General features: G+C 40.5%; 1 protein-coding gene across 2 annotated transcripts in view; it reads right to left on the reverse strand.

The window, feature by feature from the left end:
- Positions 1-3,514: 3,514 nt before the first annotated feature.
- FLRT2 (fibronectin leucine rich transmembrane protein 2) overlaps positions 3,515-19,579 on the reverse strand; it is a 115,675-nt gene continuing 99,610 nt past the window's right edge. For both annotated transcript variants that reach the window (XM_070378419.1, XM_070378418.1), the window contains exon 2: positions 3,515-18,914. In XM_070378419.1, the coding sequence (XP_070234520.1) occupies positions 16,570-18,552 (1,983 nt within the window). In that variant the 5' untranslated portion in view covers positions 18,553-18,914 and the 3' untranslated portion in view covers positions 3,515-16,569. The remainder of the gene's footprint in view (positions 18,915-19,579) is intronic.

Genomic DNA, 19,579 nt, shown 5'->3' on the forward strand with positions numbered 1-19,579 from the left:
CCAGAAGGATGGTTGGGTCATTAATCCTTGGCGTGCCTTGCTATACTGATAAAATATATAATTTTGGAAATAAAGAGATCAGGTTGGTCATTTTTAGATTTCCTTGGTTTTATCTGCAGAACAGTCCACCACCTTACAGTGGGCTTCAGTTATCTCATCTTTAAAATGGGTGATGCCCTTGATGATAGCAACAGTCTGTAAATATGGATTCTCAGTATTCACTCTAATTCTAGCAATAATCACGAGAAAACTCAAAAGCTCTCCAACAGGGGTGGAGGCAACCCATTCACTGCTACCATTCTTTGGGCGCCTTAAAAAGTAAGTAGCTGGAAGTAAATCATAAGTTTCAGAATTATTGGTGGGGCCCCATCTTCTGTTCGTGTTATAGAAAGCAAATGTAGTACCTTGAATACCTGATGGCCTTTAATATTCATCTTTCCATCCATAAGCGTAAACTGCTATCAAGAGGAGTAAAAGTGTAAACCACTTTAGATAGGAAATTCAATTTGCTTTCACTCCTGTCAAGATTTTGTCGACCTAATGAGAAGCTATGTTCGTAAACAACTTGCCATCTGCTGAACTGAATTTGTCAAGGAGTATTGAGGCTGGAAGAAGCAAATAGGACAATGGTGAATGAAAAGGGCCATTTTCCCAGTTTCCAGAGGTTAATTGAGAAAATCAGGGAATCCTGCAGGGATAGTTAAGAGAACATTGTTGTTCTACATAATATAAGAGAAATGTAGAGAAAATTGTTACAGAGTAGCAGCTGCCTACTTTGGGAATTCTTTTGATTTCATTTGAGTTTTCATCTATTCACAGGAGACACTTCTCTTAACACAACAATCATTTTTATTATCTTTTTCATAGATATTTTTATTTTCTTATAGAATTGATAAACTTGGTTTCACATGGCTTCAAATAATTGAATGCTGACTATTTTTGTTTCTTATACTTTGTGTTTTTAAATTTTCACTCAGGGTACATTAGGGTGAGTTTCTTAGAAATTTGGCAGTCATCAGAGAAGGGAAAACACCAAATACTGATTAATCAAAATAAAGTTGCTGTAAAAAAAAGCAAAACTTGGGCCATGCATAGGTTCATGGACATCATTTAAATATACAGAATTAAGCAGTCAAGTTATAACATGAAGTTAGTTATACTTTACGTTTTTCAACAAGTAAGAGACACCTTTAAGTTCAGCCTCACCCTTTCATAAAATGATAGTCGGACCTGCAGTGAAATTTAAACCTTGAGCAGGAGGCTCAAGAAGGAGGCTTCCAGGGAAGGCTGCCAGATTAGCATGCAAAAGACTTATTTGCAAGGACTCTTGCAATCCGCAGCTGTGAAAGGGATGAATAAGAAGGAAGGTCAGGGTAGGGGGAGAAGTGAAGCTGCTATGAAATCTTAAATGAAGCCTAAACTGAACCTGCAGTCCATTTGTAAGAAGACTTGACCACTCTGAGCTGATCCAAGTTGCAGTAAAATACCCAGACCAAGACAACAGTCACCAGGCAATGGTGCTGTTGACCTGGAGAAGAGGATAGAGGTGAATATTCTTTCTTGGCTGTTGTTTAGTCACTAAGTCATGTCCAGCTCTGTTTGCCACCATCTGGACTATAGCCCACCAAGCTCCTCTGTCCATGGGGTTTCCTGGGCAAGAATACTTGAGTGGGTTGCCATTTCCTTCTCCAGGGATCTTTCCAACTCAGGGATCAAACCCACATCTCCTGCACTGGCAGGCAAATTCTTTCCCACTGAGCCACCAAGGAAGGCCCCCTCTCTCTTTAGACTCAAGCTTTCCACCAACAGCACTGGAGATCTTTCTGGACAGCTGGCCACACAGGCATATCTTCCTCTCCTTAATGTTGCTCTCTAAGTTGGCATCCCTTCTGGTGGCTATTCATCTTAGTGGCCTCTGCTCCAAACTTCTCCATCTTTCCTCTCTCCATCTATACTCAGTTGTCTTGTTCCATCCTCTACTGCTAATTGTTATGTTGGGATAAGACACATATCCCCAACTTCCATCATAATAGCTAGTAAATGCTCCACTTCTTGAAAATTTTGGCAGCATGAAATCCTTTTAGTAATGATGCCTGGTATCAAGGGAATGAAGACACTGGTGGCAACTCCAAGCAGAGTGGAGGATGATGGAACAAAGAGGAAAAACAGGGAATTTAAACATCTTTTAAATGACATAACTGTGGGCTGCATATGGCTTCCCTGGTGACTCAGAAGCTAAAGCATCTGCCTGCAATGCAGGAAACCTGGGTTCGATCCCTGGGTTGGGAAGATCCCCCCGAGAAGGAAATGGCAACCCACTCCAGTATTCTTGCCTGGAAAATCCCATGGATGGAGAAGCCTGGCAGGCTACAGTCCATGGAATTGCAAAGAGTTGGACATGACTTGAGTGGCTTCACTTTCTTTCTTTTATGGGCTGCCTAGAGTTAAACTTACTGATATACCATTGAGAGATTACATCATGTGAAATTTGCAAACGTGCCTCACCAGCTCTCCCAGAGACATCTACAGAAATGCCAAAGGAAATGACTATGTTTTAAACCTTAAAGTAATAATTCAAGCAATAGATGAGCATACCCAAACTATGGCAGCATTGATGGGTCCCTGCTCAAAGTTTCATCACTCCTGGATTCATGAGACAGCATCTCTCTCTAGCTGAGGATTTCATGGAAGGGCATACTGTGAGCACACACAACAGGAGTACAGGAAGGCACTTAGTTCTACCAGAAGGGATAGCAAGGGAAAGGAAAGAGACTAGAAATTACAGGAAGAGGTTGGATGCGGTTAGTATAACTAAATGACTGCTACGAACTGGGCGCTCTTCTTGTAACTTTCAAAGAATTCTCACAGCAACACTATGGTAGATGTTTTTATTATATCTTTAAATATATATATATAATATATATATATATATATGAAACAAACAAGTATTAAAGAAGTTAGTTATTGGCTAGGGAAAACAGCTGGTAAGTGAATGAACAAAGATAAGTTCAAAGCATTTGAACTCCAAAACCAAGGCTTTTCCCATCATCTAACACTCTCATATATCTTATGCCTTGGGGATTCTTAACCAACCTTTTTTTTTTTTTTTTTTAATTTTGGCAGCACTGGGTCTTCACTGTGCTGCATGCTTTCTCTAGTTGTGGCATTGTGTCCTGTGGACTTAGCTGCCCAGTGGCCCGTGGGATCTTATTCCCAGAGCAGAGATGGAACTCCTGTTCCCTTCACTGGAAGCAGGACTCTTAACCAGCAGACCCCCAGGGAAGGCTCTTAAATAAATTTCAATAACAGCAGTTCAACTTTCTAGTACTTAGAGGATTCATATTTTAAATGACTTGTTAATATTTTTAATAACTTCCTGGCTGAGATGTAAATATTATCATATTTTCTAAATGAACCCTGATTATTTTAACTTATACCCATGCCATAAATGATTTATATATTTAAATATGTTTACTCTTATGTCCCTAATACACATTGCCTCTTTTTCTGTAAAAAAAAAAAAAAAGTGCTTAACACCATTATTTCCTGGTCTGTACTTTGATCACTCTGCTGTAAAATACATATGTTTATGTTTTTTATTTGTGTGTGTGTGTGTGTTTGCCTGTTAAAATAGTAGTAATGTAGTATAATCATTTTTGTTTTCCTTTCTTTCTTCCTTATGCTGTTTTTGTTGGTTTGCTTTGGTTTACTTTTCAGATCACCTTAGCTTTTTAAAATAGACTCACTATAGTAATTCTTTCATTAATAAATTCTATCTTTATTAAAATAAATGATTTCCAAAACATGTCTCTGAAGTTTTGAATTTCCCTCACTATGGAAAAATAGTTAAGATTAATAAGAATGTGTTTTTCCTTGAGGTGACTCCATCTATGATTTATTTATATTTAAGTAGTATTAGAGATGTTTCTAAACTGCTAGATAGAATTTTAATGTTTGAAAAAATACTATTAAATACTTGCATAATGTTTACTTTGATAAATCATTTTTAAAATGCTATTTTGGTCTTTTATAAAAGCAGAACAATATTTACTTAACTAACATTTAAAAATAATTATTTTACTAATTTGGTTTCATTTGATTAAATTCTAGAATTAATGGACTTTAAAAATTTGATAACAAAGAGCTAATGAATAAAAATCATAAATAACAGGTTGTAAAAAGGTAAACAGATAGAGATGCCTCAACCTGAGCTCCAAGGATGACTTTCCAAACATACAATTAAAATTCATTCATTTAAATCCCACATACAGCTGATAACACGTGGTGCCCGTCTTTATGGGAAAACAATCTAAAGAAAGAGTGGACATCTGTATCTGTGTCGCCGATTCACTTTGCTGTGCAGCTTAGACTATTGTGACACAACGCTGAGAATGAGCTATGCACGGGCGCGTGTGTCTGTGCTGCCACACTCGGCTCTTTGCAACCCCACGGACTGTATTTGCCAAGCTCCTCTGTTCATGGAATTTTGCAGGCAAGAATACTGGAGTGGGTTGCTATTTCCTACCCCAGGAGAAATCACCTAAGTGCTCCAATAAAAATTATAAAGTCATTTATTTAAAGTATCAATCAGTCTGTTATAAGCTATGAGAAAGTCTGCATTAGGGAACATCTTTAATAAAACAGTATATCATTATTAAATTCAGATGTATGATGTAATCAAATAAAGGTACTGTTTACTGTTTACTGCAGGGATTCTTAGGTAATGACATTGAGGCTAAACATTTTGAAATTAATATCCCCCTGTTATCTAAGCAGTGGTTTTATAAATATATTGAAGATCCTGAAAAGAAGCATTTTCTAATATTTGACATTCTTGTCCTTTATTTTTTTTAGACTACAACTGCATACTTTTTGAAGGTTTAAAGATAAGAAATGGCAGAGTCAGGGATAGAATCTGTTTCATTTCATCTAAAATAAACATTTATCAATCATAATTTTCCTGGATATTCTTCTCATAATTTTCTGTTGGATATTTAAAGTTTAACAGCTATTGTATAAAAGGCCGGCAAAGATACAGATGAATTTAATGTTTTAAGAAACAATTTTGCTTTATACAATTGTAGGGAAATCTACCTTTGATATTTTTCATTGAGATAAAGTATTTTATAAATGTGTCTACTTAGTAATATTGCTTGAATTTTCCTGTTTTAAAGGGAAGGTAATTGCATTAATCAGAAAGAGCTTTGTTCCACTTTCTTCTCTTTTTATTCATTTGTAATTTTTCAGCAGTAGTGGTTACGAATGAATCCCTGTCACTGCACTGAGCTCTTGAAATAAATTATCTCACTGAGTCCTCATATGTTTTAGTACCCCATTTCACATAGAAGGAAACTGAGGCTCAGGGACTTTAAATAATGTTACACAGGTACAAAGTGAGAGTTGTGATCCCACAGCTTATTCTTTAAGTGACTGTGCTTGTTGCTTCCCAGACATACTGAGTTTACTCTTGTTACAGCTAATGGGAGACATGCCTGTCCTTATGATAAAATTAAGGAAACTGAGGGAATGCTCCCTGATTTCCACTCCATCCACATTTTTTGTAAAATTGATAAGAACCTAGGACATAAAGCAGTCCAATTAAACAAAGCTAAACTTGAAAGAAAAATTAACAAGGATGAAACAGAATTTAAAGAACTTAAAAAGTCAACCAAATTCTGATGCATTCAAATGTAAAAGAGAAGCCTGAGAAGTGAATGCTCTCACTCAAAATGCAAGAGAGACTTGAGCTATGTAGCCCAGAGTCTGGACATTAATTCCATATATTTCCAGAAAGTAAGTGACAATTACTGAGCACTTGGTATGTGTCAAGCATGGCGCTGAGTTGTTGCTGAGGTAAATTTTGCAATTACCCTTTGTACATATAAGAGAATGGAAGCACAGATGTGTCCAAGACCCAAGCATTAGTATGGGCTGCAGCAAGGATGAATCGGGCTCTCGACAGCTTTGAACTCAGAATGAAAGCAATTCACCATCTTTCAGTAATTTAGCTTCCCACCCAGCAGGCTGTATAGAAGCTGCTGGTCTCTATCAGGTGTAACTGTTCTCTATTACAAAGCAGTGGTTTTTCCCTTACTTCAGACACACTTCAGGAGCATCCTATATCCCAATTAACCAGGGCCACCACTATGTGAACTATTTAACAATAGAAAGAGCTGTGGGCCGATCTATCAAAACAGACACTGGCCCAAACAGAAGAGAAATTGGCTCCAGACCATGGGATTGGTGGCATCGTCTTACAACTACCAAAGAATTGGCCTGAAAACAATTACACTCTGCAGTCTAGGACTAGAATAGAAAGTATTTATTTTTTCTTCCCTTAGCATCAGAATATTTGACCTTCTGTATTTATTGATCAAGGAAAGATGGGATTAAAAAGAAAATAAGGCTGATATAAACCCCGGTGAGGGAGCTGCTTTGAGACTATTTTCACAACCATGAGCAGAAAGTATACAGAAGGAAAAAAACAAAAACAACCCAGCTGAGGAGGATGCATGTTTCTTAATTACAACTAGATTACGAAACCAAGAATGGTATTGATTGCAGAAAGGAACTGTGTGACAGCTGGTAGACTATCGCATCTGCACTGCAGAGCCATTACAACCCTCTTCCGTTCGGCTGTCACCGGCCCACTCTCAATCAAGCGTGGATGCACACTGCCGTAGTCTGTGGTGTAGCAGAATGAAATACACCTATGCCATTTACCATTATAGATTTCTGAAACAGAAAGTTATCACCTTGATTTTTTGTTAAGCGTTTCAATTTCTTGATGTCTTTGGAACACTCGTTTTGATACTCACCCACGTGAAACAGTTCCTGAATTAATTTCAGGATAACCATGCCTACATGTCCTCTGCAGATCAGAAAGGGGAAAAGAGGATAGCTACTCTACAAAGAAGTCAGTCCTCTTTGTAGGACAGTGTTCTATCCTGTTCAGTGGATCCCACTCACCAATGAAACAGAAGACCTGGTATTGCTTTGTGTTACACTAGGGAATCTCCTTTTCCCCAACTGTTCAGGAAAGAAGAACGTGTGTGCGTGTGTGCTCAGTCCCATCTGACTCTTTGAGACCACATGGACTGTAGCCCACCAGGCTCCTCTGTCCATGGAATTTCCCAGACAAGAATATTGGGGTGGGTTGCCTGTTCCTACCAACGGCATCTTCTTGACCCAGGGATTGAAGCCAAGTCTCTTGTGTCTCCTGCACTGGCAGGTAGATTCTTTACCACTGAGCCACCTGGGAAGCCCGGTACAAGAAGAAAGAACAGAGGAAATAAACAAACTGCCTGTCAAACTTGTATTGAGAATGGTTATACACAGTGATGTGGGATTTTGAATGCTAACTACCTCTAAATAGATGACTCCTTACAATCTGATTTTAATAATTCTAATAATTATTCTGATCTTAATCCTCAAGAAGCTTCATTTCACCACGTAAAGTTGGCAACATGTCTCCCTGTGCTTGTGAATTGGGTGTCTGGAAAATACAGAGGCTGAATGTCATTTATTTCAATCCCAGATGATGCATTAACTACTATGCTTGTGTGCTGGGTTGCTTCAGTCATGTCTGACTCTGGGATCCCATGGACTGTAGCCCACCAGGCTCCTCCATCCATGGGATTCTCCAGGCAAGAATACTGGAGTGGGTTGCTACGCCCTCCTCCAGGGGATCTTCCCAATCCAGGGACTGAACCTGAGGCTCTTATGTCTCCTGCATTGGCAGGCGGGTTCTTTACCACTAGCGCCACCTGAGAGGCCCATTAACTGCTTTGTGTGCCAGTCACTCAGTCGTGTCCAGCTCTTTGCAACCCCATGGACTGTGGCTTGCTGGGCTCCTCTGTCCATGGGATTCTCCAGCCAAAAATACTGGAGTGGATTGCCATTCCCTTCTCCAGGGGATCTTTCTGACCCAGGGATCGAACCCAGGTCTCCTGCATTGCAGGTGGATTCTTTATCAGCTGAGCCACTAGGGAAGATGACTGACTGCTCTACATGCCTCCAATTCTGTCAGCCACCACATGTGTTCATCTAAGGTAAAAGAAACTGATAACCCTTCAAAGTGTAAGTTATTAGCAAGGCCAACTGGCAGGTCAGTGACAGAGGCAGGTTTCAAAAAAAAAAAAAAAATCAGCCTGATACAAATTTGAATAACTATCACTCTCCACTGCTTCCTTCTTTATGGGAATATAATTTCTAGGAGAGACTATTTACTATCATGGTAATAACCAAGATAATACAATGTGAACCTTTAAATGATATATGTTGTATTTTTGGTACAGGATGTGACACAGTGAATAATGACTGTCCCTTTTGATATTGCTGATGGAAACAAACAAAAAAAATCTAACTCTGTTTTTTATATGTGAAGAATTCATTCTGACTAGCACACTGTCAAAATGTTTTTTTCTTTGACTCTGTGTTGCCCAATACTTTGCATATTTTTCGTGGTGGTGACATTTTGTTGTAAGAAGATTCTTTAAGATAGCTCTTTATATCCCTTTTGCAAGCTGGCTCAGTTTTGAGGCTGTGTGTAAAATATTCTTCGAATCATTTTAATAGTTCTCTTAAACATATCCTGAGTCCATTTCAAGCTTTCAGTTAATGTATGACAAAAACAAAATTCTGCAAAAAATAGCAATGGGTTACCAAAAAATATTAAAGAAAATATGTTTTGCTTTTGAGCAAAACTTATTCTACATAATTCACAATTCTACAGCTCTTTCTGAGGCTTAAAAAAATTTTTTTGGCCACAGTAGATTGACTGGATATCTATTTTCTGAGATGCTGCTGTGTGTGAAGAGCTGATTCCACAGAGAGCCTGACGTCACCGCTGGGCCCCCTGTCCTCCAATCACATTTTCTCCAGAAGCACGTGTGGGGTATGTGCCATTGGCTGGACAGCGTACTCAGCACTGGACGGGACGCAGCTGTCAATAGAATACGTGCTCCGTCTCCCAGAACCCAGAGCACAGGCATGAAACAGACCCATGCAAAGTTCAAAAATATCAGTGGCACAAACAAAAGAGTAACTGCTAGAGAAACTGCATAGAGAAGTCACATCTTGGGTAGGTGTGACCCAAGCTTTCCAAGTCAATGCTTGGTGGGGGTGGTGGTGCATTCAAATTGTATCTTAAGGGAGCAAAATGTCACCAGACAAGGTGTTTGAGATCTTTGGAGATAGACTTAAAGATTTTAATTCATTTGGTCCTTTAAAATATATATATATATCTGATCCAGAGTCCATAACGCATGAGGAGGAAATACTGGTAAGGAGTATCAGGCAGCAATGTGCGGCAGGACACATATGTTACGTAAAGAGTTTGATTCCTCTCTTAAGGTCACATTAATGACACATTTTGAAATTCAGACAGTGTCACACCGGGTATTCTTTATAGATTACCCTTTATCCCTCTGGCAAGGCTGAAGTGGAAAGAGAGGAGAGGAAGGGTCTTGACCGTGTCACACATTTGAGAGATTAAGTACTGGAACTAGGATTGTTAGCTGATTGTTTTATAGATGCCTGAACTCTCCAAGGGCTTCTCTGGTAGCTCAGATGATAAAGAATCTGCCTGCAATGCAGGAGATTCAGGTCTGATCCCTGGGTTGAGAGAAGATCCCCTGGAGAAGGGAAGGTCTACCCACTCCAGTATTCTTGCCTGGAGAATTCCATTCACAGAAGGAGGGGAGCTCTCCAGGAAGGCAAAGAGAGGGAAATAGCCTAGGCTGTGAGTTGAGCACTAGCAGCTTCCAGGAAAGATTTTTGATGATGCAAAGTTAAGTCTTCTGGAAAACTGTCTTACTCAGCACCAAAACTTACCTGGTCTCAGCGAATATTTGCTGAACGAAAACAAAACTAACAAAGACCCATACTAAGCCAAAACAGGGAGTTTAATAGACTCTCTGATCAGCACAGTTTTATATTTGATCGGGGAAAGATGGACTCATGATGGAAGCTTATTATGGCAAAGGATAAGAATTCCCCTAAAGGTACATTGAAACGTTCACCTAGTTTAGACCTCATACCAAGAACATGGACAAATGAGATCATCAGTTGGTGTGTATGTTCCAGTGACACTCGGTTTGGAGTTAAACATTAAAAATTCTTTACCCTTGACTTTCTGTAAAACTAATGAAATAAAGCTTGTATAATAGCCTCTAAAGCAAACATTCTATATTTGTGCTATGAAAAACAGGTCTAACTCCAGAAGCCAGTTTGCTAACACCCTAATAGACTCTGACATATGAGCATCTTCAGCAGGATTTACAAAATATTTAAAGCAACCTCTCAAGTATGAAACAAATTCATTACCCAAAATAACCTGACTCAAGTCCTTTTAATACTTCTCTCAGCTCACCCTGTGGATATACACAGAGCTTGATTCCATCTGAAGCTTTCAAGTCACATCAGTGTGCAGACATCAAATAATCACAAAAACAGAACTACTGTTAAAATCTAGGAGTGGAAGACCAAGGAAATTCAGATATTTGGAGGTTTGTAAAAATATTCCTTTGATTTGTCAAAAAATAGTGAATGTGCCCACTGGGTGAAGTTGTGATACCTCCATCATTAAAAATTTTAAACACTAAGAATTTGTCCTGAGGACTAGCCAGTCTTAAGGCTAGTTGAACAATTTAGAGGCAAGAAAACAGTTAAGAAGGATCCATGGAGTCAGGAGCTGTCATTATTATTATTTTGGACTGATTTCCATTCTGGTGCTCAATGGGACTGTAAGAGGTTGTTGTCTGTAATCACCAATTCTGAAATTTTCAATGACTTGGTGTAAATTTGAAAAGTTAACTCGAAGTCTGATTTTATTAAGGCCCTGTCACTTTGCTTCATCTACTAAACACCAAGGTCATCTATCATTTTTCTATCTAACATATAACTTTGATGTGTTATCACATTTATCAACAGGTATGTACACCTCTCGTATCTTAGATATTCCATTGAGTTTTTAATGAGAGAATGTCAAGTTATTACATGAGCTCTGAGACACTGGGATGTGTTAAAAAAAAAACAAGTTTATTACACAGTCTGTGGGCTTCCTAGCAGCGGAGTCATGTTTTTCTCTGAATCCCCAGTAGAACCTAACAAAGTGCTCTGTAAAAAGTAGATGAGAAGTAAATGCATGGGATGAACAAATGAAGTTCTTTAGAAACATGGCAGAGGGGAAGACAGTCTTGACTTGGCCACACCCGTATTTATTCTTCTATCAAACCTCTGAACTCAGACCAGTGCCTAGGGCAAGGCCGATGTCTCCTAAACCTTTTTGAATTAAAGGTATTCCTTGACTAAGGATCTAGTCTCCATAGAGTAAAGTCTGTACCTCTTGGAAAAAGTAACCAAGAATATGTAGATGTTGTATGTAAAATCTCCCAAATTTAATATGGATCACCCTCTTGCACGTTCATAGTTAATTCCCCAACAGAGATTCTGCAAATAATTAATACTTATAACTGTCATTATTTTATTTCCTGGTTTCATCTCTGTCAAGTACATTATTAGTAAAATGGCCAAGAGGGGTCAGAGAAAGGGGGTCCAGGAAAAATCAGGAGATTAATCCCGAGTTGAACTTGAGCATAGGAATAAACACGTTTTCATGAGTGCTCAGTGAATGTATGGGTGGATGAGCCATAAACAATTCTGACGTAGAAAGTACCATGAGGATTCTTAAGGGAAATGACATTTTAGATTGATATATTATGAAATAGGGAAAATGACTATTCTGATGAGGTGACTACATTGGTATTTATCTATATTCTAAACACAGATTTCACAAACATAAAATAATATGCTCAGGTACGTGTGTATATTCAAAAGATATTCATAGGAACATAACAATTTAGCCAGGAAGTAGAAAAGAACATGAAGATTTCATATAAACCCCTCACGCAAAACAGGAGTCAAATGGCCTTAAAAACACAGAAGCTGTGTTCAAGGAAAGAGAAAGTGAAAAACCTTATTATCTCCTCCACCCTTCTCAACCTCCAGCATCTGGAAGCGTCTCTCATTTCTCTTTGACTTGAACCCAGAAATGATGGGCAGTAACCCAATGAATTTACTCAGATAAACACAATGAGGTTTCTTTTTAAAATAAGCCTTTACTGAATATATCAACAAGGTACTGTATAGTGTAGAGTGAAGCATCTAGTTAACAAAGTGTGCGACGCGGTGGGTCTCAGAGGATGTGTGATGCACGCTCCCACCCGCCTTGCAGCCCCTTGTCAGCGAGGACACACTACACGGAAACCAGGAGCAAATCGGCACGTGGCTCAGACGAAACAAATCATCAGCACTAACGTCGGTGGCTATATACTGGTCCTAGAAGGGGCACACAGTGGCGGTGTCTTCACCTTGCCTCAGAAAGGTTATACATCTTCCATCCCATGGATGTAACTATAAACACCCCAGTGTGTGCGTGTGTGTGTATGCAAGTGTGTGTTACACTAGCTTAAAAATGCCTTGCTTTGTGCTCTTCTGGTGAGTGTGCTGCTAGAAAAACTAAAACTATAGCAAGAGAAGGTGATATTTTGTTATAACAGGATCCCATGTGTACAAAGCTTTCTCCCATAATCAGGGACAAGCACCCCCTTTGTCGGCTCGCTTTTCTCCCCCCCACCCCTGGAAGAAATTAGAGAAGGGGGGTAAACTACTGCTCCCTACATGACTTAAAGAAAGTGCATCAAGCAAGGCTGGACAAGACTGATAAAGAAGGAGTTTTGGGGTTTCTTTGTGTATTTCTTCCTCTTTGGGAAGCTCTTTTCTGTTCTGCTTTCCCATGAAGTTGGACAGGTAAATCAGGAACAAAATCATTATGCTCATATTCTAAAGTGAAACACTGTCTCCTTTTCCTAGGGTAGTGAGAAAAATGTTACAAGCAAAGAAGTAATGGAAATTGATGACTTCTAGGTCTAAGGTTGCAATGGATGCTGCAAGTGAGATTAGCTGACCAAGCCATCTGCTTCCCGTGGACAGCAAGCATATCATCTTGTGTCTGGAATGGATACTTTGCTCACAACATTCGGAATTTGTCCTCCTCAGTGGGGAAGAAGTTCCGATTCCTGTGGAATGACTAGGACCTTTATGATCCAGTAGGAAATGGAGCCATAATATTAGCTATTTTATTCATCCTTTTTACCAGACTGGTCACATTATACCTTTTTTTTTCTTCTTCTTTTAAATCTCAGGGAAAACATCCAATAAATATTCAGCAAACATCCAGATAACTAGAAACTGCATGATTTCTCACGATAGACTTTTTTCCACTTTTCACACAAGAAAAATAGGGGAACACCCTTTTCTCTCTGCTTCTGCTTGTCCCTTGTGATGAGCTGCTAATGCATTTGACAGTTTGAAGGAAGCTAGGGGCCTCTCCACGTTCAAACACATCTCCCTAAATAAGTAGGTATCCATGACAACCCTGGGTATGAATAATGGTTGGCAATATCTGTATGCTCCCAGTTATGCCTTTTCCTTTTGGAATTTTTTCTGCACAGTAACAGTTACTATCTCTAAAAGTAGACACATGGTATCTGACATCACCCCCATTGGGTCACACAAGCATCAAGCTCTTTATCAACTGGAAAGCATGGCTTTGTTCATGGTCTTGTCCTGCACCTTCAGTTTTGACTCTTGGTAACCTCAAAATGCATAATACTGATGAGCGCGAGAGAGGTCCAACATAGAGATGATGTATCAGCAAAACATTCCCATGACAAAAGCACCAATCAAAGCAGAATCTGTCACTGACGGTCCTTCAGCGGTTTTCCTGAGACAGGTAAGGCAGTGCAGATTCCATGATGTGCTTTCTATTCTGGTGTGGGTGAGAGTCCCAGGTATGCTACTACAAACGGGAGACCAGTCTTGATTTGAGCAGTCTCTGTCATGTTGTACCCAAGCTTAGAATTAAGCCTCTAACTAGATTCTATCTCTTCAGGAATGCCTTCGAGCAAAGGAACCATTTCAGATCATCCTAATCTTTCCACATGATCAGGTCTCCATCATAGGACTTAAGCTCCAGAGAATTCTGCGAATCTCATAAGACATTATAGAAACCTCTCTAAGCTTGGTCTTCTTGGCTCAAAGCAAAGACATTTGTTTCAGCCGCCACATATCCCACTGGAGGTTATACACACAATACAAATAAATGAGAATGATTGTTTTGTAGATAAAAGGGAAAAAAAAAACTTCAAAAATCAAAGTACCATCATTTGAACACATAGTTTTATCTACACAGCCAAGGAGAAAAGGACAGTGGAAGGGAATTATCCAGTTAAATACACAAAGCCCCGTGTCATGGTCCTGCATTGCAGATGGCTTACTGCTACACTAATCGTTTTCACAGACTGTCTTTCCCCTTCACTGTGTGGACCTAGCTTTAAAAAGGCAACAGTCAAAATGAGCTAGCTAATAGACTAAAATGAAAGCCAAAGTCACTTTAGAATTAATTCAAATTAATTCATAGTTAATTTCAGCTTGACTGCACAGTTTCGATTCTTGTGCCTGCAACATTATAACTTCAGTTATATTTTCAGCTTATTCTGAGGGACAAGGGAGATTAAAACATACTACTTGGGGATATATTATTAAAGAAAATAAAGCTCTTACTATAAAGAAAAACTTGCATAGCATTTTATACCTAAACTTTTACAAAGAAGACACATCACAGTTCTATTTTGTTAAAAGTAAGAGGGACAGAGAAAGCCAAAGAAACATGACTGTGACGTTAACGTCATAGGTTCCTAAAATAATGACCAGTGATCAAGGAAATATGCAACACAGACTGAAATGCCTAAATCTGATTTTCTAAAGAATTTCCCAAGGGTGTACTTTTTAGATAAGGTGTGTGTGATCGATAGCCCTTCTACTTCTAAGGGATGGAAAGGAGGACATTATACATGCTTTCTGAAGACAGACATTGCTTCAGAAAATATCTAGAATTAAGCCTGGACATCCTTCTCTTCTCCATGCCCTCTGCTCAGTGCCCTGTGCTGCCAAGATTAGGGGAACAAGCCTTCCCTCCCAGACTTGTTCATTTTTCATCTGTTATCCTGTTAATATAAGATTGATTATTCCTCACAATTCCCAAAGAAGAGGAACATCCACAATTTAAAAGGAATAAATGAAATTTTAAAAAATGGAAGCAGATCAAAGTCAGTTCAAGGTGAAAACACAGTATTGCTTTTTTTAAAAAAAATATGATATTTTGCCAGCTTTGATGTGTCCTTACAGGATTATTAGCAGGGAAAATTAGTATACATTTTAAAGTGAGTATGGATATTTTGTGCAACCAAGACTGGCATCCATAATTTTCTTTCAAATTTTTAGCAGAGGGGTGACCAACAAATGTATCATCAACAGCTAATTATGAAAATATACGTGAGGTGATTGGAAGACAAGAATTTCCGAGGGGATAAAGGTATTAATTCAAGCTATTTCAACATGATACTAACAAAGTTAGTTGATATAGAATAATGGGACCACTGATTACATGCTTTTGTCTAAAGGGTATCAATAGTTTTTAAACATCCAGTTTAGTATGTTCCAAACACTGATCCCTGTTGGTCTAAATATCATGTTGACATAGCTGCAGTGAATCTACCCAAATAATTCTCATTATCAAAAATAATTCCATTCAATATAATTCTTCCCATTATTTTGTTAGCCTCTTCTAAAAAAGTATTCTAGAATATATCTCTGTTGAATGTGATTCAACCTGATGTATAATTTGAACAGTAACACTTTTAAAGGGACTTTTCTTGCTGGGGTATCCTACCTGCCCCGAAGATGACTGAAACCAGACTCAGGCTTCTGTTTCACATAGGGCCAGGGGAGCCTGAAGGGTGATTTTTCAAGTTCCCAGTCAGAAAGCCAACCCCTGGATTCAAAGGTTTTTTCAACTCTTGTCTCATTTTCTTGATTCTGCCAGGATGGGTTAACTTCTTTCATAGGAACTGATTTCCTCCAGAGATGCCTTCTGCATTTCCTCCTTTGGGACAAAACACGGTGACTACCTCCTTTCTTAGATTCTACAAAACTTCACTTTTCTTCCAGAACTGGAAGTATATAAATAGTATGAAGATATCTGGGGTGCATTTCTTGTTTTATGACTACTATCTGCCCTACTCTGATGACCCCACTTTAACCTGCCCTTTTATCTGACCACCAACTCTAGGAAACGAATTTGTTCTGAAGCATCAACAGTAAAGTGGTAAATTGCATCAGGAGGAAGAATCACTCATTCTTTCGCCCTGGCATTGGGTTCTCATTGTACAACCCTGTACAGTACTTCAGCAACTATTTTTTTTTTTTTAAGATTTAAAAAGCAAAGAGTTACAAAACTGTTTGTAATTAACTTGGAATAGAAAAGATAGCACTTTTTTTTTTAAATCCCATTATATAGTACACCGTATAAATTACAGAGTATTCAAATGCACAAACGCATTTGTGTAACATTTATCAAATGTAACTCGCGTGTCTTTACGTGCACACACGTGCATGTTCTCAAAAGTCTCCATGTCTGTCCACTCGGTAGCGCTGGGCCTCTGTCTGTCACGTATGGCAGTGCTCCAAGTCTGGCACGCTGCTGTTGCAGTATCGCATGTTGTTGGGGATATGGCAGTCTGTGTAATTAATGCCCCCATTTGGGGTGTAAATGGGCTGCAGTCTGAAATCTCCTTTAAGGAGCTGATCGTTATTTAAGGAGACGATCTGGAAACTGGTCTCTGTCATCTCCAGGATGGAATTGTCCTTCTTCGTGCCTGCCTCGCAGTAGTCATCTTTCCGCCTGCCTCGGTTGTATTTCCACTTCTGGGAGGTGTAGCGCCCCTTTCTGTGCATGTGCCAGCAAAAGACACTGAGCAGGACCACAAGCACGAATATCACGGCGCCCCCGATCAGGCCCGCCAGCAGAAAAGGGGAGCCCAAGCTGTGGGAAGTCGTCTGTTCGTGGCTGGAAGCCGTGTTGCTGCCATTGTTCACATAGGAGTCATGGGTGGTGGCCTCCGAACAAATGGTGTCTTCTACAGCTCGGTAGTTAAACGCATCCAGGGGCACTAAACAAATCCGATAGGTGGATCTGGGCTCCAGATTTACCAGGCTCAGATGCTGCTTCTCGCCGCTGACGATGCGTTCCTGAACGATGCCCCCCACCAAACTGTGGCCCATTTTCACCCATGTGAGCTTGTAAGCCATCACAGTGAAGAGAGAGAGCCAGCCGACTTGGATGGAGGTGTCATTCACGAAACGGATGGAGAGTTGGATCCGTTCAGAAAGCGGTGGGGTCACCCTTTCTCTGCCGTCCCATTCGGGAATCGTGGGGGGCTTGGATGCTGTGGGACTCAGGGGTGTGTAGCTTCTGCTGGGGATCGGGGCGGAGAATGTGGTGGGCTGAGTTACAGGAGAAGCTGAACTCGGGGCTGGGGTGAGGGGAGGCAGGCCAGGGGTCGTGGTGGGGCAAGACAACAGATTCATATTCAGCTCCCGCACGGCCATGCCCCTGACTTGCTCAGGACCTTGGCACATGAAACCTCGTACGTTGAGCGAGGCAGGGATATGTCTGAGCCACTCCGTGACCCATTTAATGCTGCAGTCACAAAACCAAGGGTTGTTCCGAGCGGTGAGCTGCTTCAGGTTGGAGAGGTTGTCGAAGACCCCTTGAGTCAACATGCGCAGCTGGTTGTTGGAGATGTCCAGCCGTTCCAGCTTCCGGAGGTTGGAGAAGGCTGTCAAAGGGATGTGGTTGATCTGGTTGTCCTGCAGGTAGAGCCTGACCAGGTGTGTACCCGGGAGGTCAGGAGGCGGGCGGGAGAGCGAGTTCCGGACGATGGAGAATTCCTTGAGCTTGGTGAGGTGGCCGAAGGTGCCCTCGGCGATGCCCTTGTTGGTCAGGAGGTTCCCATCCACGATCAGACGCTCCAAGCTCGTGAGGTTCTGGAAGGCCATGTCTGAGATGACAGCGATGCGGTTCTCATCCACACGCAGCTCCTGCAGGTCCACGGGGAGGCCCACTGGCACACTGCTGAGGTGGTTCTTGGACAGGAACAGCAACTTGAGGCTCAGGGCCTCACGGAAGGCCCCGTCTTCCACGCCCACGGTGGAGATGGAGTTATCATCCAGGTGCAGCTCCTCCAGCTTCAGGAGCTGGGCCAGGGCTGCCCGTGAAATGGTCTGAATGTTGTTTTCCTGCAGGTGGAGGACGCGGACGTTCTTGGGGAGGTTCATGGGGAATTCGTCCAGTTGGTTGCCGTAAAGGTAGACAGTGTGCACAGACTGGACGTTGTGCAGTTCTGCAGGAAACCCAGCATTATTAATTTGGTTGTTATGGAGGTAGAGTACAGTGACGCCCTCCGGGATCCCAAGAGGCACTGAGGTCAAGCTTCGCTCGTTACAGTAGACAAAGTTCCTGTCACAGCGACACACACTAGGGCACGCCAGGAATTTTGACACTTGTGAGGAGAGCCCCAGGGAAATGAGAAGCCAAGATTTCAGGAAAAAAGCCCGCTGGCCGGGCCCCTGTGTGGTCTGTAGGCCCATTTCTGAAGTACAGAAATCAAACACAATACTGTAGGGAAAAGAAAAGTAAAAAAATAAAAAATAGAAACAGATAGCTAAACCAAAATAATTGAACAGGGTTCTCAAGTCCAGAACTCCAACTAGAGGAAATGTCCTGAAGGCCAAGGTCAAAGAATATTCTTGAGGTCTCTGGTCTTCTCAGCCTGTGTTGGCCTCTTTGCTGTTGTCCTCCATGTGCAAAAATATTTCAATAGGAAGAATTTTCCACCCAGGCAACAAGTGAAGCCAAGAGGGGCCCAGCCAGGCCGACAGAACCTCTTCCGTGGTCAGGCAGGTCAGCGTGGATCAGCCCACGAGCTTCTTGGTTAAGCTCAATCTGCAATCTGTTGTAGGAAAGAAGAGAGAAAAGAGTCAGTGAAGGGTATGCAATGGAATAAGTGCTGATCTGACTGTAGGCTTTTCAAAAATGCTGTGATTGGGACTAAACACCCAGAGGCTAGGAGTTGGCATTAAGTAATGTGTTAAGTAATAATAATTCACTTGAAAAGGTATTCAAGAAATGAAAATGATTTGTCTTCATCGTCAAAAGAAAATCTTATTGTTGCCTCTCATTATCAATGATCATGCAGTGAATTTTACATCACAGTCCACATCTTCTCTCAGAGATCTATTTGCATATCCAAACAGAGGCATAAGAGGCCTGGGGCTGAGTCTGCTGAATCAAGGATGACTATTATAAATGCAACTGGTTACAGTCATATTTCACCATGAAACGACTGACAGAGCAAAAAATACAACTTAAGGGGAAAAATGTGAAACCCTTTTCAGTTACAAACAAATGCAAAATGGAGACTGATAAAGTTCTTTGGAAAGATGCCTTTTTTCATTTGCCATTTTTTAATATAAAAAACGGAATCAGTACACCTGAAACTAAAACAACACTGTAAATCACTTGTGTTTCAATGAAAAATTATCAAGTAAAAAAGTGACAAACGAAAAAGATGCATCTTTGTAGATAATTTTATCTGTCCCCATTTTGCATTTGGCT

This window comes from Bos mutus, chromosome 10, assembly GCF_027580195.1.
Source record: "Bos mutus isolate GX-2022 chromosome 10, NWIPB_WYAK_1.1, whole genome shotgun sequence".
Taxonomy (NCBI): domain Eukaryota; kingdom Metazoa; phylum Chordata; class Mammalia; order Artiodactyla; family Bovidae; genus Bos; species Bos mutus.